Source organism: Centroberyx gerrardi, chromosome 19 (genome assembly GCF_048128805.1).
Source record: "Centroberyx gerrardi isolate f3 chromosome 19, fCenGer3.hap1.cur.20231027, whole genome shotgun sequence".
In the NCBI taxonomy this organism is placed as follows: Eukaryota; Metazoa; Chordata; class Actinopteri; order Beryciformes; family Berycidae; genus Centroberyx; species Centroberyx gerrardi.
Window position 1 is genome coordinate 13,101,137 of NC_136015.1, and position 24,457 is coordinate 13,125,593.

The following is a 24,457-nucleotide window of genomic DNA, read 5'->3' on the forward strand; positions in this document are numbered from 1 at the left end:
CCCAGCCATTTGAAAATGATGGTTAATGGTTGCCGCCCCATCGCCTGTGAACCACCTGTTGTTTGTAATAAGCATGGTGAGGTGTGAATGTATGTATATATCTAGCATGAAGTCTATTTAAGAGGGTTCAGCATTTCAGGATATAAAGGTATTTTCACCAATGTAATTGTACCAAGATGTTGACACCAATGATCAATATTGTTGTTGCACACTTGTTTTTACATTTTACAGTTAACTGACATTTCATTGCAAGGAGATACATCATTTCATTTTTAAAGCAATTTAATGAAAGAAAAGTAGAATCATAAATCAATATATGACAGTATCTAATAACTGAACCATAATAGTGTATGACAAAGCATTGAGAAAAATTATTACATATAATTTAAAAGAATTCAATAATAGCACCAACCATTACATTGACTGAGAAAATTGCTAGCATCTCGTCTTTCTAAACATGGCCCTGAATAAATAAGTTGTGCTGCAGGTTTCTTTCCATTGTGCTGATGTCAGAGCCCTTGTGGCTGGTAATGGTGACCCTGTAGATAACAGGTGTCATGTATGAAGGCCTATTAGGCCAGGCTATCTATTGTTACACATTTGAGTGACTCAGTGGTGGAGGAGGGGTCTGGATGCACCAAGGCCAGATAAAACCCATTGGGTGAGGGTACACAGTATGCTTATCATAATGGCTTCTTTGACAAGTAGTCTTTTTCTAGGGGTCAGGAGGTCATGGGAGAAAAGGAAAAAAAAAAAAAGACAGAAACCAAACGCTCAAAATCTGTCTCAGATTTCCAGAATCTTACGTCAGCCATGGAACACAGTCAGGCACAGACACAAGTCTTTTTTGTTTATTTAAAAAAAAAAAAAGACTTCATGGTAAAAACAAAATTCCATCCTGTTTTTACAAAATTTAGATAAATCTTAGAAGCTCAGATAAATCATGAAAAGGACAGAAATGAGTCACATGGACATTTTAATAGATTATTTGGTATCGGTCCTCTATGTATTACACTAAAAGAAACAATATATTCATATCCAAAACACTGCATCAATTTCCTTATAGACATTGTATTGCTCTTGCTGTTAGCAGTTGGGCAAAATAGAGTAAAAGAAAACTTCCATTTGGAATAGAGAGTCATTATATTTGCATGAACAAAAATTCAAACAATAAGAAAACAGCAAATGGACTAAAACAGAAGCCAATGGCTCTGCATTCCTTTGCTACCAAAGAACCTCTGAAACAGTGGAAGCACAAGGAGTCAAACGCCTCATGGAAGGTCAACATTCTGCTACTTTCCTTGCACCTTGGTGGCCTACTGCACAAACAGCAAAGTAATGGGATAAAGAGGCATTGATAGTCCTTCATGTTCCTTTCTACAGATACATCAAGTCCTTAGGGGGACAACAATACATGCAGTTGACATGGAGGAAAATCATCAAGGTGTTCTTTATGGGAAAGATGTAGGCTACCCTCCATTCAGTCATCGCTCATCTTTGTACCTTCCATTGAAATGAAAGAACCGGATCACATTTGTAATGCTAATCCTGCCGGGCGTGGATGTGTATCTCTGTATGTATGTGTGACGGGTAGAATGTGTTGTTCTGTATTCTGCACACATGTTCAATCAGGACGAGGGCTTTGTGGATTCTAATCTCACACTTTGTGATCTCCAGATATCCGGGAGGAGAGGTGTGTGCACTGGAATGCGAGGCAAGTGATTGTCTCAATGTGACGAGAGGTTCAGCGGGAGACTTACATTTTTCTATTAGCGACGAAAACAGCGGGACGTGACTCCGCAGAATATGATTATCAGAGCCCGCTCTTGACCGCAGGTTGGAAGACTTTTGTTAGGTCAGTTTTCTTTATTGAATGTAACATTTTGTACATTTTTACACACGTGGCATTAACTTTTTCCAGCATGGGAATTATAACTCCATTCTCAAACACAGCCTCACAAACACATTATTGCTTACCACCAAAAACAAATTCATTACATTATGGATCCTGAACCATAGTATAAGACACATCAACATAATAATGACCATACAGCATCACACTGCCACAGGACTAATATTCACCAAATGAAGGGAATGGAGAAATTCAGTATAGAAAAACAGTATAAATCTCAAAAATGGCTTAAGACTTTGGTTGATTGATGCACTGTGACATTCTCCTGGAGAGGCAGCTCATCATCGCTGTCATCAACAAAGTGTGTAATAGCCTGTTTCATGAAAAAGACAGTGTCTATCACATCCAGGCTTTGACAGGGCTTCTATGTATTTTGGGGCTTTGCAGATGGCCATTAGGACACAGTCGTGTGTGTGTGTGTGTGTGTGTGTGTGTGTGTGTGTGTGTGTGTGTGTGTGTGTGTGTGTGTGTGTGTGTGTGTGTGTGTGTGTATTCACTCTACATCCGCCTCTCATCCTCATCTATTAAGTTTGGAAGCAGGATGGTCGTTGTCACAGTGTCAGCCTCATGTTAGTCCACATCCACATCCATGTTAATCTCGGTGCTCAGGTTGAGGTAGAAGAAGGCGTAGACGCAGAGCACGAAGAACAGGATCGCTGCAACGACCAGGAAGGCATCCTGAAGAAAAAAAAAAGATAAATGCCAGTTTTGAGATTTGATATCTGCTTTATCATGAATATTCTTTGTGATAATTCCAGTTGCTTCCTCACGCAGTAATATCTCAACGCCTTTGTGAGCTAATCAGCTTGTTCTTCTATTGTTCTTAACCATGTCTTGATTAAGTCTTTGTCTGAGCACTTGTCTGTCTCTATAATATTTGTACCCGAGTGGTTCTGTTGGAATGCATTTAATCTCTTTCTAGTGCCATTGCGCTTTCTATTAGTGATGTACAGTATGTGTCTTGCTGCCACATCCCTATGGTATTTCTTTTCATCTAAATTCACTGACCCTCATAAAGGCCCTTTGCTGGTTTGTCTTTGTGAATAAAAATCTATCATATATTAGCTTGTCTTGCTAAATAAAGCTGAAACATTAAAATTTTAAGTTTTGTTCATGTGCTTAAAATATAAATACAATCATAGGAAGGATATACATATATTGTCCAGGTAAGATTAAATAAAGTAAACAAGTTTTGTATTGTCACACTTCCATTTCAGTCATTAAAGTGAACTCAGAGAAATTAGTAGGGATTTTAGCACAAAGATGCAAACAGTCCAAATGAGCTCAGACCCTTTTTAAACAAACCAGGTCTCCACAGTAGGTGGTCCAGCTTTGGTTCACTCATGAGTCCTCTTGCCGGTGCACTTCATTTACAAAGTGATAACACCAAACACTCTCCGCTGATTTGAGAGGTTTACTTAGGGAAGTTGTTAACTGATGAAATGAAAGTGCAAGTCAGGTGACATTGGTGGTAAATATCTTGCAGTAAAATTAGAGAACATATAATTGCATAAAATATATGTTGAGTGTCCAATGTGCCAAGACAAGGAAAAACGTATTGTATTGGAGATGAATGATGGACTACAATAGCTGTCAATGAAAATTACCACCAATAAAAGCCATAAAAGGAGCTGACTTGTTAAGAAATATATAGATGTGAATGGAAAGTGGACTGGAGTGAACCAGAAAAGGACTGAAGTGAACCAGAAAAAGATTTGACTTCTCTGAGTTCTGAGTTAATTTTCTCTTGGTTCTTTTTGATCCACTTTAAGGGAACCAAGTTAAGTTAGTAAGTCGGGGCAATTTTTACATTGTGAGTTTCTGTGGAGAGAGAAATGCTCTAATGTGTTCCAAAGATATCCAGATGATAGGATCTTAAGATTAGGTAAACTAATCTAAACTAAAAAAAAGGAATTAAAGGATATGAATAAATATGATAAAATAAAAATAAAACATTAAAGAGAGATGTGCATCCATGGAAGCAATATCTTTCCTGTGGATGCTGCCACAGCACATTGCACACCTCTGACAGTCCCACATGAGTACAAGGCAATAGTAAACATGTCGTCCCCACAAATGATGAAGTCCCGTCTGGGCCAATCAGTAACAAATAAAGTACGTCACCTTGTTTTGAGCTGTAATTGTAGTTCCCCCATGGGCCAATCAGTGTAATTTTGAATGCTGGCATGCAGCGGTGAGATGCATTTACCCAACTTTTGTCAAAATATAAATGATCAGTGTAATACTGAAAATGTGAGAATGCAGTGGGGAAATAATATAACCTTTATTTAACTAGGAAGTCACATTGAGATTAAAACATCTTTTACAAATGAGACCTAGAAATGCATCATTACCCCAAGTTTCGGCTAGTTGACTAATATTTAGATCTATGGGGGACGAAAAATTACTATTGAACCTATCCCAATTCCAAATGGCTCATTCCATCCCCTGGACAAAGATTTTGACAACATTGTGCGGCCCAAGGAATTCATAAGACCTTTTGGATCAGGTTGTACCTTTACTGTGTAGCTCAGATAGTCCAAAAGTGATGGTATGCCTTCATTTTGTGTTTATAGTTGTGTGTATAGTTTCCAACATAGAAGGGTGGTTAGATTTACCTTCTGGCTCAATTTGCCCCACTATCCCCTACATGGGGAAACAGTATTTGAATGGTGCACAATTAAACATTTTTGTTTTGTTTTAGCTTTTCAACTGATGCAGACTAAGTGGGCACAACCTGTGGGGTAAAATCTGGACAAACCCTAACCTTCCAAAATTTATCACAATTCAGAAACCAATCGGTGAATGACTACAGCGTTACAGTCAAATGATCTCTGCTGATTTTGCCTCCAAAAAGAAAGTCAATCCTCACAGCTCTGCTGCCATTTCTACTGAGAAGTTAAACTTTCTTCAACAAAATGGCCTATTTTTTTTTTTTAGATTTTCTATTGGTTAATTGCCAAACAAATTGGAGGCTTTCCAGAGGAGTGGCATTCAACTTGAAAATGGGAATTTGGAGCACTCGTTCATTACGTGGCGCTCACACGATTACAATCTTCATCAGCTGGAGTTTCATTAGGGCCACTCAGAGTATTGAACAATGCCAGTTATTCTTTATCAAGAGAACTCATTAGCAGTAAACTTTCTAATCAACACTGGAGAGCTTGGAGAGCTTTAAAAGAGTGCAGAGTACATTCTGATTGGAGATTATTCAAAAGGAAATATTTGATTTGAACATGGAAATCAGTTTAATATGCAAACTGGGCCACAACAGGAGAGGTGTTGTCATTTGAATTCACAACATGATTCTAATCCCGCAGAAACAGGAACAATTTTAATCCCCAACATATGATTTAGATTCCTATAGATATCTACACAATTTCATATATGTGCTCGAGGGCAATGCATAGTAAACTTCCTTTTCTGGATTCTTTAAGACACATGGGAAAAGAACAATTCAATCGTTTCCAACTCAATCAATTTGTAATGTTGCAGCACATATGCTGTGACAGGCTGAGGTGGAGTAAGGTTGTGATACTGCGAGAAAATGAAAAACGGGAAAAGGGGCCAACAAGACAAGGGAGACAAGACAGAGAGAAGCATGACAGAAAACGCATAAAAAATAAAATTGACAAGTTGAGAAAACATCATTTCAGTAATTGGCATACACACAGAACACACACAGAGTGCAGTGCAAATTCAACCCACTGGCCAAATTGCAGCGAGAAAAACAGAGAGAAAGACAAAGAATGAAAAACAAGAGTTAACATTGAGAACGAGAGAGAAAACAAGTGAGAGATAAGGCTCTGCACAAACGCGGGGGCTAATAATAATTCCTCCCTGATGAAGGGGTGGGGGGTGGGGTGACTATTAAAAGGCGTCACAGCGTCCGCAGCTATCTGTGTACAAGCTGTAGTGCCTAGTCATCAGCAGCATTGGTCTTCATTAGCCTCAGCCCACATTTATCTACTTCCCGGCAGCCTCCAAACAGCTTAAAGTCCCTGCTTAATTGGAAAACTTTTAAATTTCATGCACTTTAGTTTCATATATTAACCGCCAGGCTCCCACCGCTTGATTTACTTTTCTATTCTGCCCAGGCCTCAGAGAAAAGAGAATTGTTATCAAATCACAGAGGCTTGATTGTTTTCTTTTTTCCTTGTGTTCTCTCGCAGCTTTGAAAAACATGACAAAAAAAAGTATTTGTAATTCTGTCAACAATGTCGCGAAGAAAATGTGTTGTTAAATTTGTGCCGTTGACGTGGGTGAGCATTTTGTTGCATCGGCACTGAAACAAGAAGATGCATGAAATGCATTTCAGAATGTTCTTTCTTTCCCTGCTTGGGTTTTAGCTTAGGGCTCCGAGTCGGAGAGAAACAGAACAGCTGGTTATAGTGACTCGTCTACGAAAACAAGCTGGAGAGGGGTTTTGGTGAAAGCACTTGTGCTGTAGAAGCACCTGCACCTGATTGAGATCATTGTGCTGGAGGAGAGCGGCCCACTGTGTTGACTCTTGTTTTGTCTCACAAACACAATCATGTGCACACACACATGCCACACACCCACACACCCACACACACTGCCCCTCCCCCCACATTCTGATGGAGACCCCTGGATGGAACCCAAGCACATCATCATCTTCATCATGTGGCTCTCTAAGCACCGGCGGCAGCTGCAGCACACTCGGCATGCTGGGAGCTGGGTCCCTGTCACCCTGGCGACGAGCCACGGCTCAGCAGACGTCCCCTCATCTGGTGCGCCTTTTATTCTCCTCCTGGGTTTATTTGTGTTTGTGTGTGTGTGTGTGTGTGGGTGTGTATGTGTGTAAGTGGCAGCCAGTCAGTAGAGTATGCCGTCTTACCCAAGCTTGCATTAAAAAAAACTTTAAACATTTTAGAATAATTTTCAATTTTCAATTCAATTCAATTCAATTCAATTCAATTCAATATTTGATGGCCCTAGATTCTGTGCAAATGCAGTATCCCTTCAATAAAAATGTTTCATTTTAACAGTCTCTACTGAAGTTTTACTTCTGCCGAGGAGGGGCGGTCTGAAATGGCTCCATGAGCTCATGCTATACGTGCATGCGTGTGCATGTAGCGCAGAAGAACTGAAAAGAGCCAGGGTGGCCGTCTGTCCCACTGGTCTGACTTCCTTCTGCTCCATCAGTGCCAGTTCAGTAGAAAAGTGAGCTAGACTAATGAGTAGGTCTACTATGTGATGACGATACTATGATTACAACTGAGGAACAACATGGAAATTCTATACTGATCAGTTGCACTTAACCAAAAACTGCAGGTCAGTGAAATTCCTTCTGGCTAGTCAATTGGAGCACATGTTTGACTACAGTCATGTATTGTGGTGGTTTTCTGTTGCAAGTAGTTTAGCTGATGCTCTCAGGTCTCTTTCAAATATGTCACAAAGGCTAAACTGACATACAGTATTTTGACACACACCGATATCGGTTATGTCAACCCATATCCGTATCGTCTTGTATTGGTGCCCTAACTGATTATAGCAGACTGTAATAACAGTGTATTTGGACAGTAATCAAGAGAGATATTATTATTTTGTGTTACATTGTGTAAAGGAACCTCATTTGCCTTGTGTATACCACACAGGTATTTGATACCATCCTGGCACATACAGTACAGTGCTAAGAAGAGATTCTCATTCACCAAACACCTCACTAGAGCCACTCTGCTGCAGGGAGAGATGTTCCAGCACTGGACACCACCATGGAGGCCTACCCACTATAAAACAATTATTAGCTGAAATCTCAACTCTCTCTAATTTAAAGCAATGATGAATTCAAAAACTGCAATGGTGCAGTGGCAATGTACCACTTCTTCATGCATAACTTTTGACAGAACCTTTTTTACTCTAAATCTTTGCAGAAGATTTTCAGTGTTTCTGTTTGCATCTGTACTGTATGTGGGTGGCAGAGAGACATCAGCTACAACCAAACGCTGGTACATTTGGGCTGTGGTTTGCAAGCTTGTCTCATCTAGTGTAGCAGCCACAGTGACAAATAAGCACCCATTAGGTTATATTGCATGGGTGATTAAATAAAGTGGCTGGTGAATTTTTTGATTGCTTGGTGGAGGTAAAAATTGGTTTCTCACCTTGATGCCATATCACTGTATTATCCAGGAATCAGCAAACACCAGCAAACCTTTATTGATAGCCTACACTTCTATACGTCCATGCTCATCCCTCCAATACTTTCTGTGTCGTATCATAGCCTTTAGTCACCCTGCATGACATGATCTGGCAAAGATCTGATAAAAAAATATAGGTAATTATGTAGCTGAATCTTTGTCTGCTGATTACCTTGAGTGAAGCAAACAGGGCTTTTGCATAACCAGTCAGGCTCATGGCCTATGTCGTATCTCTCTCCTGTCTCATGACTCAACATTGTAAAGTGTCCAATAAAGTAGAAATTCCATTAAAATTGCCTAATCTTAAAAAAAAAACAGGCAAATAAATGACAGGCAGGGTGGCTGTGGAGCCATTTGGATAACCTTGTATTGTGTTTTAACACAGCTGTATTGTTCCACATTGGCAGCTACTGTGTCCTTTGAAGCAGCCTACTGTAAATTAATTGTCATGAAAAGGCCATAAAAGCTACGAGTTCCCATACGCTATCTGTCAACACTCATCTGCAACTTGGAGGTGTGAATGAGCCTCATAAACCTAACGGCCAGCACAGATAGCAGATCCAACACGACTCTGCTGGGAGGCTGAAACAGACACCATGGTCTGGATCCAGGTTTTCAGCACAGCATCTCTGTTTCTCTGTCACACTGTTTGGTACTTTTTACTCACGAGTTTATCAACCATGATGCTGGTATTGAAATAATGACTGTGCCTTGTAATTAGGCTACCTCCTCCAAGACATGACAGAGAAATAACAGCTTCATGACTCAAATGTAAAATGTTATACTGGGCAAACTTGCGAGACAGCTTGCTACTTAAAGCTGAATGGAAGTCTACCTGACACTTCTCTCATGCTACTACGCGAAAGGGTCAAAGAGATGGGGTGGCATCATGAAAAGACTAAATACAATTTCTAGTAATACTTTCCTTATACTGTAGCAATTCTTGGCAACAAAAAACAATTCCTGTCTTATTTAGTCTTCCTCGCCTCCCAACATACATTCACAAATGACAGCTGGAGGATACCCAAAGTCATTATCTGTAGCCTCCATCCTCTGCCAATTCCATAAGCGTTTTTTTCAACTTTCTAGGCTCAGCGGCTAAATGAGACCCAGGGAAAACAGTGGAGAACCGAACAGAAGGCTAGTGTGCCAATTAGACAAGGCAGCAGGCTTGTTTCCTGTGCTGCAAGCTAGTGTGGTAGAGCTACTTTGATGGCACTTCTTCTCTGGGCAACCCAAGAGGAGACTTCAGCAGACTCCCTGCCAGTTTCTCCCTCTCCGCTGTACTGACCCCATGCCATCCAGCGCCCAGGGGAGCTGGAGAGGAAATAGGCACACACTTGCATGTAGGCACACACACGTTGCTTCCATAAACACACAGTGACTCAGTGTGCATAAGCACATGCACACATACAGCAGGTGGCTGGGTTCCGCCACTTCCCAGGTCAACATTTTGTGCAGCCCGACAACTGATCACTGTTCTGGGAACAGCAGTGCTCTCTCTCTCTCTCTCTCTCTCAATCTCTCCATCCTTTCCTCTGCCAGCTTACCCAGCTTGCCCCTGCCACCAGGCTAGCCCCGGGACAGCCTGCCCTGGTGGCTGCCAGATTCTCCGAGCCCGCCTGTCTGCTTGGCCCCTCCGAGATGCCAGCTGCATCTGAGACCAGCATCTCCCCTACCACAAACACATGGTGAGGAAGAGAAGAGAAGAGAAGAGAAGAGAAGAGAAGAGAAGAGAAGAGAAGAGAAGAGAAGAGAAGAGAAGAGAAGAGTCCCTACATTATCCAACAACATGCCCATATAAAAAATTATAAACCCTAGCCAAATCGTCTCTGTCACCCAAAGCTTCCAAGATTGCAAAGGGGCTTTCTACTGTCATCACAGAGCTGTGTAAAAATCACAACTTTATACAACGTTAAAAGGACTCAGTGGGGAAGCAAGCGTGACCAAATATCCATTACGTTTGGACTGAATTTCAATCGAACTCGGGGCCGAGAGGTCTAAGTCAGTTTAATATCCTCGTCCCAGAGGTATTTTTAATCCGACCTCTGAAAATTCCTCTCGTCTTGGGCGTGAAAAACCTGAATTATTCATGAGCAATATCAATATTTCAAGATATGGACTAATCTAATTGGATTAAAGACGTGCTTAATGAGGCCTTGCGTGTCTAAGAGATGCATATTTTAAAACCTGACCATTTCTCCAAGTGTTTAATCCTCGCTATTTGTGAACGCTGTCCTACAGAATTGGAAGATCATTTAGAACAATGAAAAAAAACAAGTAAGTACTATTAACATAAATATATTAACATATGATTTCTTCATCATGTGTATTGTCTGCCAATTGAAGCTTGATCACCAAGGTTATGGGCTTTTGTGATACTGTAAACAGAACCAGCTTTGAAATAAGGGAAAATAAACACATGCAAAAAACAGCACTAGACGTGGCTGAATTATATTTCCTTACAACTGATTTTTCACTTTATATAGTTTCAGATCGCTGAGTATTTCAATCTAGTCCGATGGCATCTTCAATTTCAAAAAGGATTTTGAAAGCTGCAGTGGATTCACAAGTCATTCCACTGGCGAGGGCTTGTTGAAATAGCAAAGCAAAAACTAGGAACACCCCACTCTGTATGGTCAAATGGTTAAACAGTAAAATAGTTTATTAGTAAGCCCACCCACATGAGGAAAAGCATAAACAGCAGAGGCACACTTGCCAGAGTGATAAACGCAGAGTCATCCATCTTGTCTGCACAACAGCCTCTAATCGCTGCAGTGTGACAATGCAAGGATGTTCCTCACCCCCGAGAGAGAGCAAAGCAGAGAGACGGAGAGAAGCACTTTTCTACCCTAGCAACACCTCCTCCCTCCCTTCCCCATCGCCCCCCCCCTCTATCTTTTTATCTCTTGCTTATTCATTTTCCCTTCTTTTTCTCTCTCCCTCTCCGTCTCTCCTCGTCCCTCTCCACTGCTCCATCTCCATCTCATGAATATGGAACTTGTTGAATTTAATTCCTCCAAGGAATTCCATTTGTGTTGAATGGTTGTGAATTATATCTCCTCCTTTCCATACTCAAGGTAGACTACTGTAAACCTGCTATGGAGGACTCTGACCCCATATTATCCCATTCCCTCCTTTCCCCAATGGTACTTGTGTTGCTACTTATGTGAATCTTCAAGGAACAGGATGGGCATCTGCTGGCATAGCAACAAGAGGCAGCTACTTCCAATCACATAGTTTCAGGTGGAATCCATGACACTGTTTACAATCCCAAAAGACCTAGACAAAGGTCTAAGGAGGTGGGATGAGAGTTAATTCTGAGGTATAAAGTTGTACCTATAGTGAGAGATACACTCAAACAGGCAGGTTGTTAGACAAATGAATCGAAGATGGTTGGCAGACAGACACACAAGCAGAATGACAGATGGGCCAAGACAGGCAGGCAGTCAGGCAGAAAAGCAGACAGAGTGGGAGACAGACAGAGAGACAGAAGCACTCCCAAGGAGAGAGAAAGTCCAGGCCAGTCTCACCCTAAATCCAGTAGAACTCTTCTTTGCCTCAGCCTTCAGTCGCGTGGCCTTCAGTGCCGACTTGGTCTTTTTGTAGTCCTGCTTACCTGGTAGAGAGAAGAAATTAAGGGTTCTGAAATAACATTACTGCAATAATATCTGATTGTCATTTTTGAAATTGCGCAGACATCACTATCAAAGCTGTAAACAGACAAGAGCATCCTGATTTGCTTCCCCCGGAGGAAACAATGTTTTTGCAGTTGATGATACTGTAAATATCAGTATGATGTGGAAAAACACAGTTTTTGTTGTGTCAAGTGCTCCTGGAATTCCAAAGCCAGGATCCAGCTGCAATCAGTATATTTTATTTTCACTCATATTTATTCATTAACCAAATGATAATTTGAATGTTGCAATTCATGGGACTAGTGTGTTCCTCTGATGGGGCAGTTTGAGGTCCCGTGTTTACGTGAGTAAGGCAACTCTCTGCTACTATTGGCCAGGAACATTCCAGGCTACCAATAACCAGTCCCTTGAATGGCAAAATGTAATATTGTCACATGGTTAACACGATGATATGAGAGAAAATAAACTAAGCAAATGATGGGGCTGCATTGAGGCTTTGAATTTCACCTCCACAACCAAATCTGCCCACATGTAGTGCTCTTTGTCCCTTTCTGGCCTGGGTTGTGCAGAGTTCACCTGTGCTTGGTTGCCTCCCCATGGGCTCAATTCTGAAGGGTGTATCTTGTGGGCAAACTGGCCACCTGGCAAAGCATTTGTGTGTGTGTCTGTGTGTGTGTGTGTGTGTGTGTGTGTGTGTGTGTCTGTTTCACATGAGGCAGAGCAGGCTGTCTCGGTCTAATTAGAAACAAACACACTGCAGGAAAAAGAACTTTGCTAACAATAGGGTGGAAAGGCAACAGCTTGCTGAACAGTGTGTGTGTGTCGGTGTGAGTGTGTGTGTGTATGTGTGTCACCGAGCCCAGGGTCAGCCTCAAGGTTTTCTCAGAGTTGCTGATGTGACACGCGGGGGCCACTTCAAGTTGCTACTCCCAGCCAATTAAGCCTCATTTACATCGAAACGGTGAGCAAGGGAAGGAGGAAGGGAGGGAGAGAGGAAAGAACGTGTCCTTATCAGTCTGGAACGGGTGTGGGAGAGGAAAAGAGTGAAAAATGAGATTGCGAGAGAGGTGTGTGTGTGTGTGTGTGTGTGTGAGCACATTCGCAGACAAACAGACAGGGCTGCACGCCACTGAGTATCATGTCTCCTGGGGAACAGAAGTTCTCCTCTCCTCCTTCTGGGGACAGCGATGGAGGAGAAAGGAGAGGACCATTAGCCTGGCCTTAAGCTGCTGCTCTGTCTCACTACACACACACACACAGACTTTCTCACCCCATCTCACTTTCTCGCTCCCCCCCGCCTTCTTTTCCCAGATCTCTCACTTTGACTCGATTCCTTCTTCGTGTCTCTCTTTCTCTCTACTTCCATCCCTCCTGGTCCCCGGCTCCTCCTCCATCTCCCTCTGACTCAGTGGAGGGCTAATAGAAATGGGGAGCGTGTTGCCAGGAGCAGACAGTGAGCTAGTGGGAATTCATTAGGAGGGCCACTGGATGTCTCCTCCACTTGTCAGAAAGTGGAGAGGGGAAAATTTGATTGGAGGGCGCCTCAGGTCGCTCACCATTCACAGAAATGGTGCAGGGATTTTCAGACTGCAAATGGCTGGCTGGGATAATGTAGACTACAGGAGCCTACATGAAATACTAAGATTTCCATGTCCAAGAAAAAATAGGTAGCAGCTGAATACATTTTGAATAGTGTAGAAAATGACCTGAGAAATATACACGAGACAGGCTTGATTTATCTGATCTTGCAAGTAATGTGCAGATGAGACAATTGCAGCTTAATTGGCTTCACACGGCTGCTATAAACACAGATTTGGAAAACCAATTTAATGACTGATGCATTATGACATCTGTATTTTGCAGATCTGTAAAATGTCATTTCACTATTTTTCTTTTTAAATACAAATGTCATTTGTTACATTTGTATATAAAATATACTGAAATATATGCTGGCATCTAGGATTATTTTAGGAAGCGGAAATGGCATTTGCAAAATCAATTTATTTTTCCACCGATTAGGGCAGCTTTGTGCTGTGATTAGGGATGTTAATGATTAATCGACGATCGAAATCACCGTTAATAATTTGATCGATCAAGCATATATTAATCGATAATGTACGTTCTGTGCTATTTCTCATTTTTTTCGGAAATGATTAACCGCCACAAGGGCGCAATTTAACTTTCAGCGCCTATATAGAGGAAGAAGAAAGCCAAGCAAGCGGGCGGAAGCATTACACCCGAAAAGACAACAGTGTTCATTGTAAACACATTGTAATACAAAGTTGAAATACAAACAGTTAATCAATGTATAGAAATTGATCTAAATCGCTCTGTAATGCGTCTAATGTGCGCATCACGTCATGTCTGTCATTTGGCGATGCAGTAGCTCTGTACTCAACCTGACAGTCCGAGTCAGCGTGAAAATGTATACTCTCAGTTTTGTAACCTGTAGCCACTGTTTAATCATTCTCAGTTTTAAAACCCATGCCCACGGTTTAACAATCTGTTCTATCTGTTTTGATACTCATTAGCAATCCATGCCCCTTCCTGCAGCAAAGACACCATGGATAGGCAGTGATAGCCAGAGTAATATTGGAAGTTAGGCTATTTGGCGTTGAAATTTAAAGTGTAGAATTTGTAACCTTTGGAAAAAAGAAGATTAATTAACTACTGTGGTTTACACAACACAAAAATGAATTGAATTGGATACTCAGGGGAATCTTTATCATTAAAAAAAAAGATTACATTATGGTACATGAAATTTCCTGATGAAAGGGCGCCTTATGGACTACATGTTTAAATGCACTTTTCCAAGATAGTCGTCATGCTTCTAAGTTGGTTCTGTTTTTTGTGTTCTATCACCCACCTTTCATTTTTCAGCCTGAAATGTAACCATCAGGCATTATTTTATCAGGAAAGCACAAAGCACCACATAACATAACACCTTTTTTGGATCAATTTTACAGTTACAATTTCTTTTTTGATATTTTGATATGATATTTGTTGTTCTGTACACAAATATAATAGCACTCTTTTTTCAAAGAGTGCTATTATTATGATTTTCAAATAGCTTAACCTCCACTAATTATTATTCCGGTGACACAGCTCATGTAACAAAGTTACTTTGAGGGTGTGGATTACTAATCCAACATTATTAAATCCAACACAGCTTTCAAAACAGAGTACAAATTTCCGCATTGACTTTTTTTTCCCACCAAGTGCACCAGGTGCTCCACACAGATGATTAACTAACAGATGACTAATTAATGATTAAAAAAATAAATCAACTGTCATAAGTCCTCTAGTACAAACTAGTACAAAAATATGTATCTAGTCACAAACCATGGAGGTTCAAAACTAGAAAAAGTCTTTCTCTCCATGGCCACTTTCTCTCCATCACAAAATTCAAAGTTTCCATTTAGCTGAATCCCTTGAAAAATACAGATGTTTCCAAGAGAAGAAACACTTGGAAAACAAAGTTTTTAACACTGAAATAGTATTTCCCAAAAGAAGATTCATGGATGCACCACTAACAGTTTTCTGGCTTTCAAGCCTAACGCCATTTCTTTAAAAGATATAATACATCTATTTTAATAACACATTTTTTAAGTTGTCACCAGTATTTTCTAATGAATTTTGACACATTTGTTGGGGGAGTATGTCTAATTTGCAACAAGATATAATTTGATGTATTTTTGCCCATCTCTGGTTTTAACAAGCAACAAAGCTACTGTAAGTTAATGCAAAATTTGAGCATTTACATCTCCCACAAACCACTTCCAAAACACGCACCTGTGCTGTTTTCTGTTGTGTGTGGGAAAGTGAGACTAATCTTGTTCCAAGTCTACATGGAGAGATTATGTTTCTATGCAAGATTTCATCACAACCCAATACACCCATAACCATCTGGTAGGAATCAATACTTAATTGCAGCAAAATCAAAATAATTACACCAAGTAGGAGTATGAATTGTTGATATGGAAGAGAAATGCCAGAGAATTACGCCCGGCTGTGTAAAGTATTGTAATGTTGTTGTATTACAGCACTGTACTTTTTAAAGCCTCATGTTGTCTTTCTCCTGTGGGTCTGGAGCCTGCACAAATACACACACACACACACACACACACACAGTGAGTCCCGATGATATTGCATTGGGCTTAAGAGCACTCCTATTAGTCATTGTTGTTCCACCCCCTGCTGCATCGGCACTGTAGACAGTTCCTGTCACCCATTATCTACCTGCGCTGGGCTACACACCGTCCTCCCATCCCTCGCTGCCTCTGCCTCCCACACTGAAAAGGCATCACTGTCCTCCTGTACAGCGACGACAATGCCGTGTCTCAGAGGAACATTACCCCTTGTCAGGCAGCCTCGAGCGCCCGCTGAGAGGCTCCCCTGAGTGTGCCTTTCATTGAAGTCGTCGCTGATTTCACGTCAAAAGGACAAGTGAAAACTGAAAGTGGCCCTCTCCCCCCGCGCTGCTTACGTTCCCTTGGATGTGCGTTTCAGATTTCTTCCTTGCTCGTTTGTCACTGGGTCTATCTGCAAATGCTGTTTGATTAAGAGACTGAAAGGGAATGAGTTTTCTTCTTGAGCTATTGTTCTGCTCAGCATAACGAGACAGGTAGGGGGCATTAGCTAATATTAGCTACATGTGATTGTCTGAGCACTTGACAAAGGGAGGGGGGGAAGGTCTACGATTTGTGTCACACTTTGCAATTAAAAGCCAGTGGAAACAGAACGGGGTGGGCATCAAAGAGCACTGCAGTTTGTCTGATTAAAAAGAACAAGGAAAATAGGCAGCTTTACCCTCATTTGTTTTTTTACCCGTCTGATTATACTATATGTGGACTCTAAATCCAACATTTCATCAAATATTTACATTGTATAGAGATCCAAATATTCCATGATATAATATTCAATATTCTAATGGGCTCGACAGACATGGAGCGATCAGCGACAAGAGCTTTACGAAACACAGTGACTCCCGTGTGAAGGGTCATCACAATCTCACAGCTCTATACCAAATGATTGCATCTAGCAAGCGATGGTTGCCATGGAAGCAGACCACAATCCTTCCACTTGTACCAAAAACCAAAACATCAAATGGCAAATGTAACTACTTGCGTTTTCATTTGTTATACATTTTTAAGCTACCTCTATTATCTATTATCAACTTGTAGTATATGCCTGTCAATTGCATTTCAATTTCAGCCATGGATCACGTAGTAGAAGATAACTGCTTCAGTTATTTGAACTGATTGCTAGCCACAAACTTGAGACACCCACTCTGTTACCGACAATTTCCCAAGTCGCTGCTTTTTTGTTGATGTCTCTGCAGATATGTTTCCATATGTCAAATAACTCACGGAAAATCAGCCACTGCAACATTAAGTTGTCTCTCCATGCTGCAATTACCAACACAGTATGCAAATATCACATTGAAAAACCTCCACTGGTGTTGGTCACCTCAAAAGTTGAATACTTTTTTTGCTACTCTCTGGCATCGCATCGCATGCCCGCATGTGCATGTGAACGTGCACCAGCACAAAATTTCACAAGATCGCGCATCACTACGCAAAGAAGGATCCTGCAAATCGACGCTTGTCACTCACCTTTCATTGAAAATGAATGAAACGCTTGTGATATTGCCCCCAGTATATTGAGCCCATAATATGCTGCCTTAAAAAATAAATAGTTAGAAGGGGTAAGAATCCGCATCACTGATTAGCTCTTTCAAATATGCCACTTATCCATTAAGACGTTTTTATTTAACCTGGGCCAATGTTTCTCAAACACTGGGGCGGGGACTGGAGCCTCTCCCTTGAATGCTGTTATGTGACCTGTGGCCAGGTTATCCTGTAAGGAAACAATCCATTCTGTACTATTATTATGAACTGAGTAAATCTTTGTATTAATAATGTCTCCTGATGATAGAATTATGCCATTTGTTGGTCCCCTAGACTACTGAAAATCCAGCCAATACTGTAATGTTTACAATTCTACCATACTCAAGTGTCATGGGGGCAACATGCCAACAAGCCCAGGGATGACTGTGTCAAGGGAAAACTGACATAGCCGAGGAGGTCTAGTTTGTGTGTGTATGTTTGTGTCTGTGGAGAGTAGCTGTCCTGCGTATGCACCAAATGTAGAGTGATGGGGTGATTTGGATGGACAGCCCGCCGCCCTGTCCTCTGTAAGAGCCCTGGGACAAGTCGGGCAACACATTGACAGCGTGTCTGACAGTTCCCCATGCTTTGCTTCTGTGTCTATTTGGCATGGCGGCCAAATAGTCAGTGACCACATGGTGCGGATCGCTGGCATCTGCCAGGATGCGGGGTAGCGGAACTGGAGGGCTGATGCCAGACGCACGGGAGACATTTGTGCCTTGTCGCTCGCATCACGTCAGGGGAGGAGAGGGTGGGGAGGCAAACTCTCAGGTGGCAGGGGAGAACCTAGACATACATGTACAACACACTATGACTCCAAATGGTCCATTTTTGGCTAGGATTTATGATAGTGATTTTAGGCATAGATGGTCATCTTCCACTTTTTGTCTTGAAGATATACACTACCAGCTAGTCCTTATTGCAAATCTATGTGAGATTTATAAACCTGTTATAGTATCTAAAGCTCAGTGAAGATCATCCTCCCAGATAGATAAAAGGAAAACACAGCACAGCAGTAGAGCTTGATCATATACACACCAATACAATTGGTTATTGCACATCTTACAACCACAGTGGGATCTTTCACTCACATATAAATTTCTCAAATGTAATTGCAAGAAACATCACTTTGTAGGTCTGATCTTGATCTTCCATATAATATGAAAAAAACAAAAAGCCTTCTAAGGTCAATAAGTACTGATTTGCCATCATGTATCTCCAAATTTTTGGGTGCCTTTGCTTGAGCAGAAATATTTCCCTAGTTTGTTTGGTGAATAGTGGCAATCATTACTCAAGCACGGTGACCAATGGCACTTAAAAACACTATTGCTTCTCCTTTTCCAAGGGCAGCTCAACACAGTCAATTATAACAGGCCAAATAATAGTATTTAAAAAGGGTGTGTCAACAGCGGCCCCTTGACTGCCATCCAACATGACAAAAGCACTCCAGCATAGACGACGGTCGACGGTGCAGCTCAACAACCAGCGCGGACGGCTTCTGACGGGTCGTGAATTACCCACCCTATTACGATTTCAAATTACCACGTGTGGCCCATTCCATCTCTCAGAAGACATGGCCCCATGCTATTTTTGAAGACTTCATTTCCCTCTCCGACTGCCTTTTTTTCCTCTCTCTGTTTTCCGCCTTTGCTGTTAAACAGCGGTTCGCTGAAATTGCCTGATGGCCATTCTTTTCAAATAGAAGGAAAAATGCTAGAAATTGAGGGGGTGGAAGGACGTGGAGGTAGAGAGAAGACTAAAGTGTCCCTGACCCCTGTGTTACATATTTTTGAATTGATGAGATGTGGAGAGGGAGAAAACACTAAAGCGGGAGGGAAAAAAGGAAAAAAAGGAAAAAAAGGAGATATTCTGCGCCGCTGGTAGGGGATGTGGCGGTGGGAGATGAGCTTGTTGTGTTATGTCTGTCTCTCATTTGGTGAACCTGCCGGGTTTTACACAATGGCTGGCAGTTAAGGGATATCTGTGGGCTAAATAATCCTATTTTGCTGTCACAATATGAAAAGACACGCAACTGTTGTGCTTCTTTATGAGACTCCAGCCCTTGTAGCTCGGTAGAGTAAACAAGATAGAGAAATTACTCAATAGGCTATCATGCCCCAGAGAAAGACAAATATTGCTATCGGTGTCAGTTTGACAATGACATCTTTTTTTTCCTTTATACAAATAACATGAAAATAAACATCCGCAGATAATGTTGCTGCATAGAATTACAAATTCTTTAGCAATGACCAACAACATGACACTTATTCCTGCATCTTACAAGACTACTTAGTCACACTGCATGTGCATAATATGGCAGCCTTGGGATCTGAAGTACAAGCTGTAGGCCTATGAGTAAAACACGGCTTCCCTTTGTGTTTGCTTCTGTCATAGCTGTTCACAATTTTCCAGCTTTGCCATTGGCGACCTTTTGGTTTCGCTCCACAAGAAAACAAAAACAAAAAAACATGATCTGAGCCGTGATGTTCAAGCAACCACAGCTGGCATGCTAAAGGGGACCAAACTCATGATTGATACCAACCATATTGTCTTAGTTAGGTCTTTGTGATGTAAGGGGAAAGATGGGGAAACAAAATACCCCCGGATTAGAGTGGTATTAAACTTTGACAAAACAGCTTCTGACATGATATCAAAGGGGCAGTTTTTTAAGCGTGGAATTCACTGTCCGTCAGTAACATGACCTCAAATGCTGCTCGTTCGCATCCTCCCTAAGCATAATTACTTCCAGGCCTTGTATCCTGGCTCTCATCCAGTGAGTCTGGTTTTAGTTCACATTCAATCCAATACAAATGGAATGGAAATGTTTCCAGGACTATGCAAAAAGATGCTGCTAATTCTTGCATGGCCAATGTTGATCAAGGTCCTCAAAAGAGATGGGTTGTTAGGCAGTTTGAGAGATATGTGAAACCACTGGAGAATTGGACAATGCAACACACTATCATGTGTGACTCATAAAGTAAGGCATTAGCTTGTTCCCATGAAAGAACACTAAGTTGAATACTAAGCTGTGGTGAGATAGCTTACATCAAGCAAACAAAACAATCAAAACACAGAGCCCAGTTATCAAAAACACACCCTGAACTAAAATAATAGAATAAGCTACTCTTCTATTTCTTTGCCTCTGGGTAGAAGGTAGCCAAGGTAAGTAGCCAAGGCTCAGTAGGGGAGGGAGGGAGTCTCACTTACCAATCTGTTTTCGATACTGATCAACTGGTAAGTTGGTCGCACTGGCATCCTTCTTCCCCATCCTTACTTCCTCGACCTGAGAGGAAACGAGAAGAAAAAGAACCTTCTAAGTGAGAGAGATTTCGCAGCTGAAACTGGGTCTCAATGTTACACCTAATCATTTAGTTTAATCAAATACAGATATGATGCCATTCCTGTTACCGTAGACTGAGATAACCTGTGAAATTTGCAGGATGGATTCAGGTTAATTCACAATCATATATACAGGGGAGTAGTCAGTTTTGATCAGGCAGATGGTTTATCTTTCACATGCATCTGCTAGACATAATTAAATGAATTCTCACCACCTTCCATGTGTGTTACGTTCACAGTATGTGCACTTCCTATCCATCTCATTTAGCCTAACAACATTTCCCTTCACACCACGAGCTCTCTTTGATTACCTTGACAGCTCACGGGGAAGATAAAAAGAAAAAAGAGCAAGGAAAAGTATAAATAATATTACTGGGTTCTGCATGCGCGCGAGTGTGTGTCTATGCCTGTGTAAGAGAATGAATGCCAGTCTGTGTGTCTGTGCATGTATGTATAAGTCAGTGTGTATGTGCATGTACATTCACACACATACATAACTTATCTGTGTGACACTTTTCTTAACAAAGTTGCAAAGTGCTAAAACTGGATGCGTGCGTTTCTTGCATCCATCCAATGTTCTTGTTTCCCAGTGAGCACTCTGCTCTAAATTCTGCCCAGGCTCCCTCACAACACTGCATCAATCAATACCGTAGCCTTTTGTTTAAAATAGTGGAAAAAGCGAGTATGAGTCAAAGGGCAGGCCTGTGCTTTCTGATGATATTGAAACCCTTCTGACCTATTCTCTGGCTGAAAGACTTGAGCAGAACGACCTTGGGCCCACCCATCTGCTTTAACAAATAATCCTCAGCATTCTGCACAAGACATCAGCCGAGACCTGCAGGTTCTAATGAAAATGATTATCATAAAAGGAAGAGAAAAGTGTGTTTGCGTGTGATAGAGACAGCTAGAGAGTGTAGTAGAGAAAACGTGTGCGCAGGTGCACACAGGGGAAAACAGAGAGACAGAGAGGAAAAAGAAAAAGTATCTATGCGCATCCGAGAAGAACAAGAGAGTGGTGGAGAGTCTAGAGGTGTGGCCGGGGAATAGAAGAGAGAGACTGAATTAGCATGTTCAAGAAGCGTGGCTGGCTGCCTGTGCTGACTGATACCTTCTCCTGGGAGACTGCTGCCTTGGGAGCCCTGAATTTTACCTTACTCTAAAAACACTATTTTCAGCTACATTTCAAACACCGTTACTGCCAGCGCAGAAAGAGGATGTATGCACAGCTATTGTTCTCCGGTGGTTGGAAACCAAAGAGTCAGCAAATTAAAAAAAAAAAAAAAAGGAAGCAAGAAGAGGACAAAAGGAAGAGAGGAAATTGTCCTAATGTAATGTTTACAATAGGACAAAGTAGGCTCTCAGGGTTGCAGGCTATTTTGCACTGCAGCACCACTGCTCACACTGGAGAGATGCTGTATACCCACATTGCTCACAGCAACACATTTGAAGCCTCCATCATCACCCACGGCGATTCCACTCTGAAATTCCTACAGACTACAAAACTTTTCATCTGTGGGTGTGGGGGGAAAACACAGGCTCAGCTATGGGAGAAGAGAAATGTTGGAAGCCTAATGCTGAAATGACTGCTCTTCTTCATTAGCATTTTGCTGTATTATTGTGTCTTAAGCTTAAGCTATGTGCATGAAGTACACTACCAGTCATACGCATTGTTCTTTATTTTTACTATTTTCCACATTTTAGAATAATAGTAAAGACATAAAAACTATGAAATAACACAAATGGAATTATGCAGTGAGCAAAAAAGTGTTAAATCAAAACTATCTTATATTTTAGATTCTTCGAAGTAGTCGCCCTTTGCCTTGATGGAAAGGCAAAGGCTTTGGAAAGAAATTCATACAGTGGCATCAAGTTCACTATTTATACTTGTCTAAAAAACAAATTCCAAGCGTTTAAGTATAAGCCTTTAGATCAAAATGGCTTTAATCAGGTGCGTCCAAACTTTTGACTGGTAGTGTTTGTACAAGGCTGATGTGGCTGATTTGGTCCTTTACAGTACATATTTGGCATAATCTAAATCTATACTAAAACTACGCCTGGCCAGTATGTATCACAGATTTTATTTTGGGGCGGCCGGGTGGCCTACTGCTTAGTGAGGTCAATCCCCTAACCAGAAGACCCAGTCATTCCTGCTGCAGTATCCTTGAGAAAGGCACTAATACACTACTGGGGCGCCTAACTAGCTGGCAGTCCATGTATCACTACTAGAGGGTGAAGAGTGAATTTACCCCCTTGAATAAAGTGCATCAGTCAAAAAAGTTGTCAGTTTTTTTATTTGCTATCCTCCTACATAATTAAATTTCACTCTAATATCTATCTATCTATCCATCTATCTATCTCCTAATAGGTGTGGGAGTTGGTTTTACGGTCTCTACTTTGTGACCCAAAATACCCACTGTAAAGGCAAACTGCACAGATAGAGGGATAGGGAAACCAGGGATAATGTATGCAAAATGGTTTCCCTGAATAGAGAAGGTATGTTCATGCTGACAAATCAGGAGCATATTAATCTAAGTAATCTTAAAGTGAAAATAATTAAATGCAGCTTTTACAGCAGGTTAGTTTTTATCTATGGAATTATGAGCTATTATACATTACGTCTATCTGTCAGCATTGTGAGAAATTATAGGTCTACTGTAGTTTGAAACCAGCTGCAGCTAATGACAAGTTAAGGTTTCTGAATATCAACGAAGATGTCATGCATTTGTACAAGGCTTTTCATCTGTCTGCACTGCTAATAGGGATTAGGGACGCTAAAGTTTGCAGGATTAATGTAGGTAAAGCTCATAATGCAACTTTGTGTTTAATTCATTTGAAATACACAAAGCAAATGAATAGGTTATATCATACAACGCTATATAACGTTAAAAGCAATCCAGTGGAGCTGCAACTGCAACCTCCATTCATTACATTCACGAAGATACTTACACTGTACTTGTTTCCTTCGAGAATACGACGCTTACTAGAGGTGTTTCTGCATTATGAAACGCCTGGCTGCTGTATGTGGACACGCAGGACGAAAGAGTTGACGGCTTTTTATTGTACTTTGCTCCAAATTTCTCCAGAATGCCAACACATCACGTCTTCAATTGCCAGTTCCTGGTTTACACGTCAGCGTCGATGACAGACAAGCCTTTCGTCCATTCAGAGACGAATGTTTGTCGAGTTGACCAATAGCACGCACACGAGGCGGGACTTACAGACAAAAACATTAGACAAGCACGTGATGCGTTGACAACCGGGACTCTCCCACCCATCCCGAGCCTGAGGGACATATTGCATTTACAAATAGGGCAGATAAATCGGTAGTTCCTCAAATTACAAAAGTAAGCCTTCAGTAAATCTTCAGTAAATGCACTAACAGCTTCTTTCGGCTGCAAGGCACAGAATCAACAACAGAGCATCACACTAATACAGTGGATCTTTTGCACACCTGAGTGTTATTGTAACGTGCAAAAACATGAAAAGACTCCTGCACCCAGTTATCCTCTCTGGCAATTAAAACATTAAATCATTTCATTTGATGAAGACATATTGTTCTATCTATTAAAAGGCAATACCAACAGCTTGACATGTTGGCCTTACATCATTCTTGCCTTGACAGAGTAAGGAAAGAGTGACATATCCTTGTATGATAAAAATAGTGGCATTGTGCTTTAACAATTAGGGGAAGTAACAGCCGACCTCATCAAAGCAGACACAATCTCACTCCTCGCTGTTCTT

At 41.3% G+C, this 24,457-nt stretch overlaps 1 protein-coding gene across 1 annotated transcript; it reads right to left on the reverse strand.

The window, feature by feature from the left end:
• Nucleotides 1–257: 257 nt before the first annotated feature.
• triqk (triple QxxK/R motif containing) lies at nucleotides 258–23,823 on the reverse strand. The gene is made up of 4 exons (XM_071909054.2): nucleotides 23,663–23,823; nucleotides 20,585–20,660; nucleotides 11,604–11,689; nucleotides 258–2,590 (listed from the first exon to the last, which is right to left on the reverse strand). The coding sequence occupies exons 2-4, from the start codon at nucleotides 20,643–20,645 to the stop codon at nucleotides 2,483–2,485; spliced, it is 255 nt and encodes an 84-aa protein (XP_071765155.1). The 5' UTR covers nucleotides 20,646–20,660; nucleotides 23,663–23,823; the 3' UTR covers nucleotides 258–2,482.
• Between the last annotated feature and the right edge of the window lie 634 nt (nucleotides 23,824–24,457).

Excerpts from the sequence above, each read along its gene's own strand:
- triqk (XM_071909054.2), bottom strand. The coding sequence starts at position 20,645 with ATGGGGAAGAAGGATGCCAGTGCGACCAACTTACCAGTTGATCAGTAT. Across the intron at positions 11,690-20,584 it reads TCAGTATCGAAAACAGATTG|GTAAGCAGGACTACAAAAAG; the intron begins GTAAGTGAGACT and ends TCTCTCTACCAG. Across the intron at positions 2,591-11,603 it reads AGAGTTCTACTGGATTTAGG|GATGCCTTCCTGGTCGTTGC; the intron begins GTGAGACTGGCC and ends TTTTTTCTTCAG.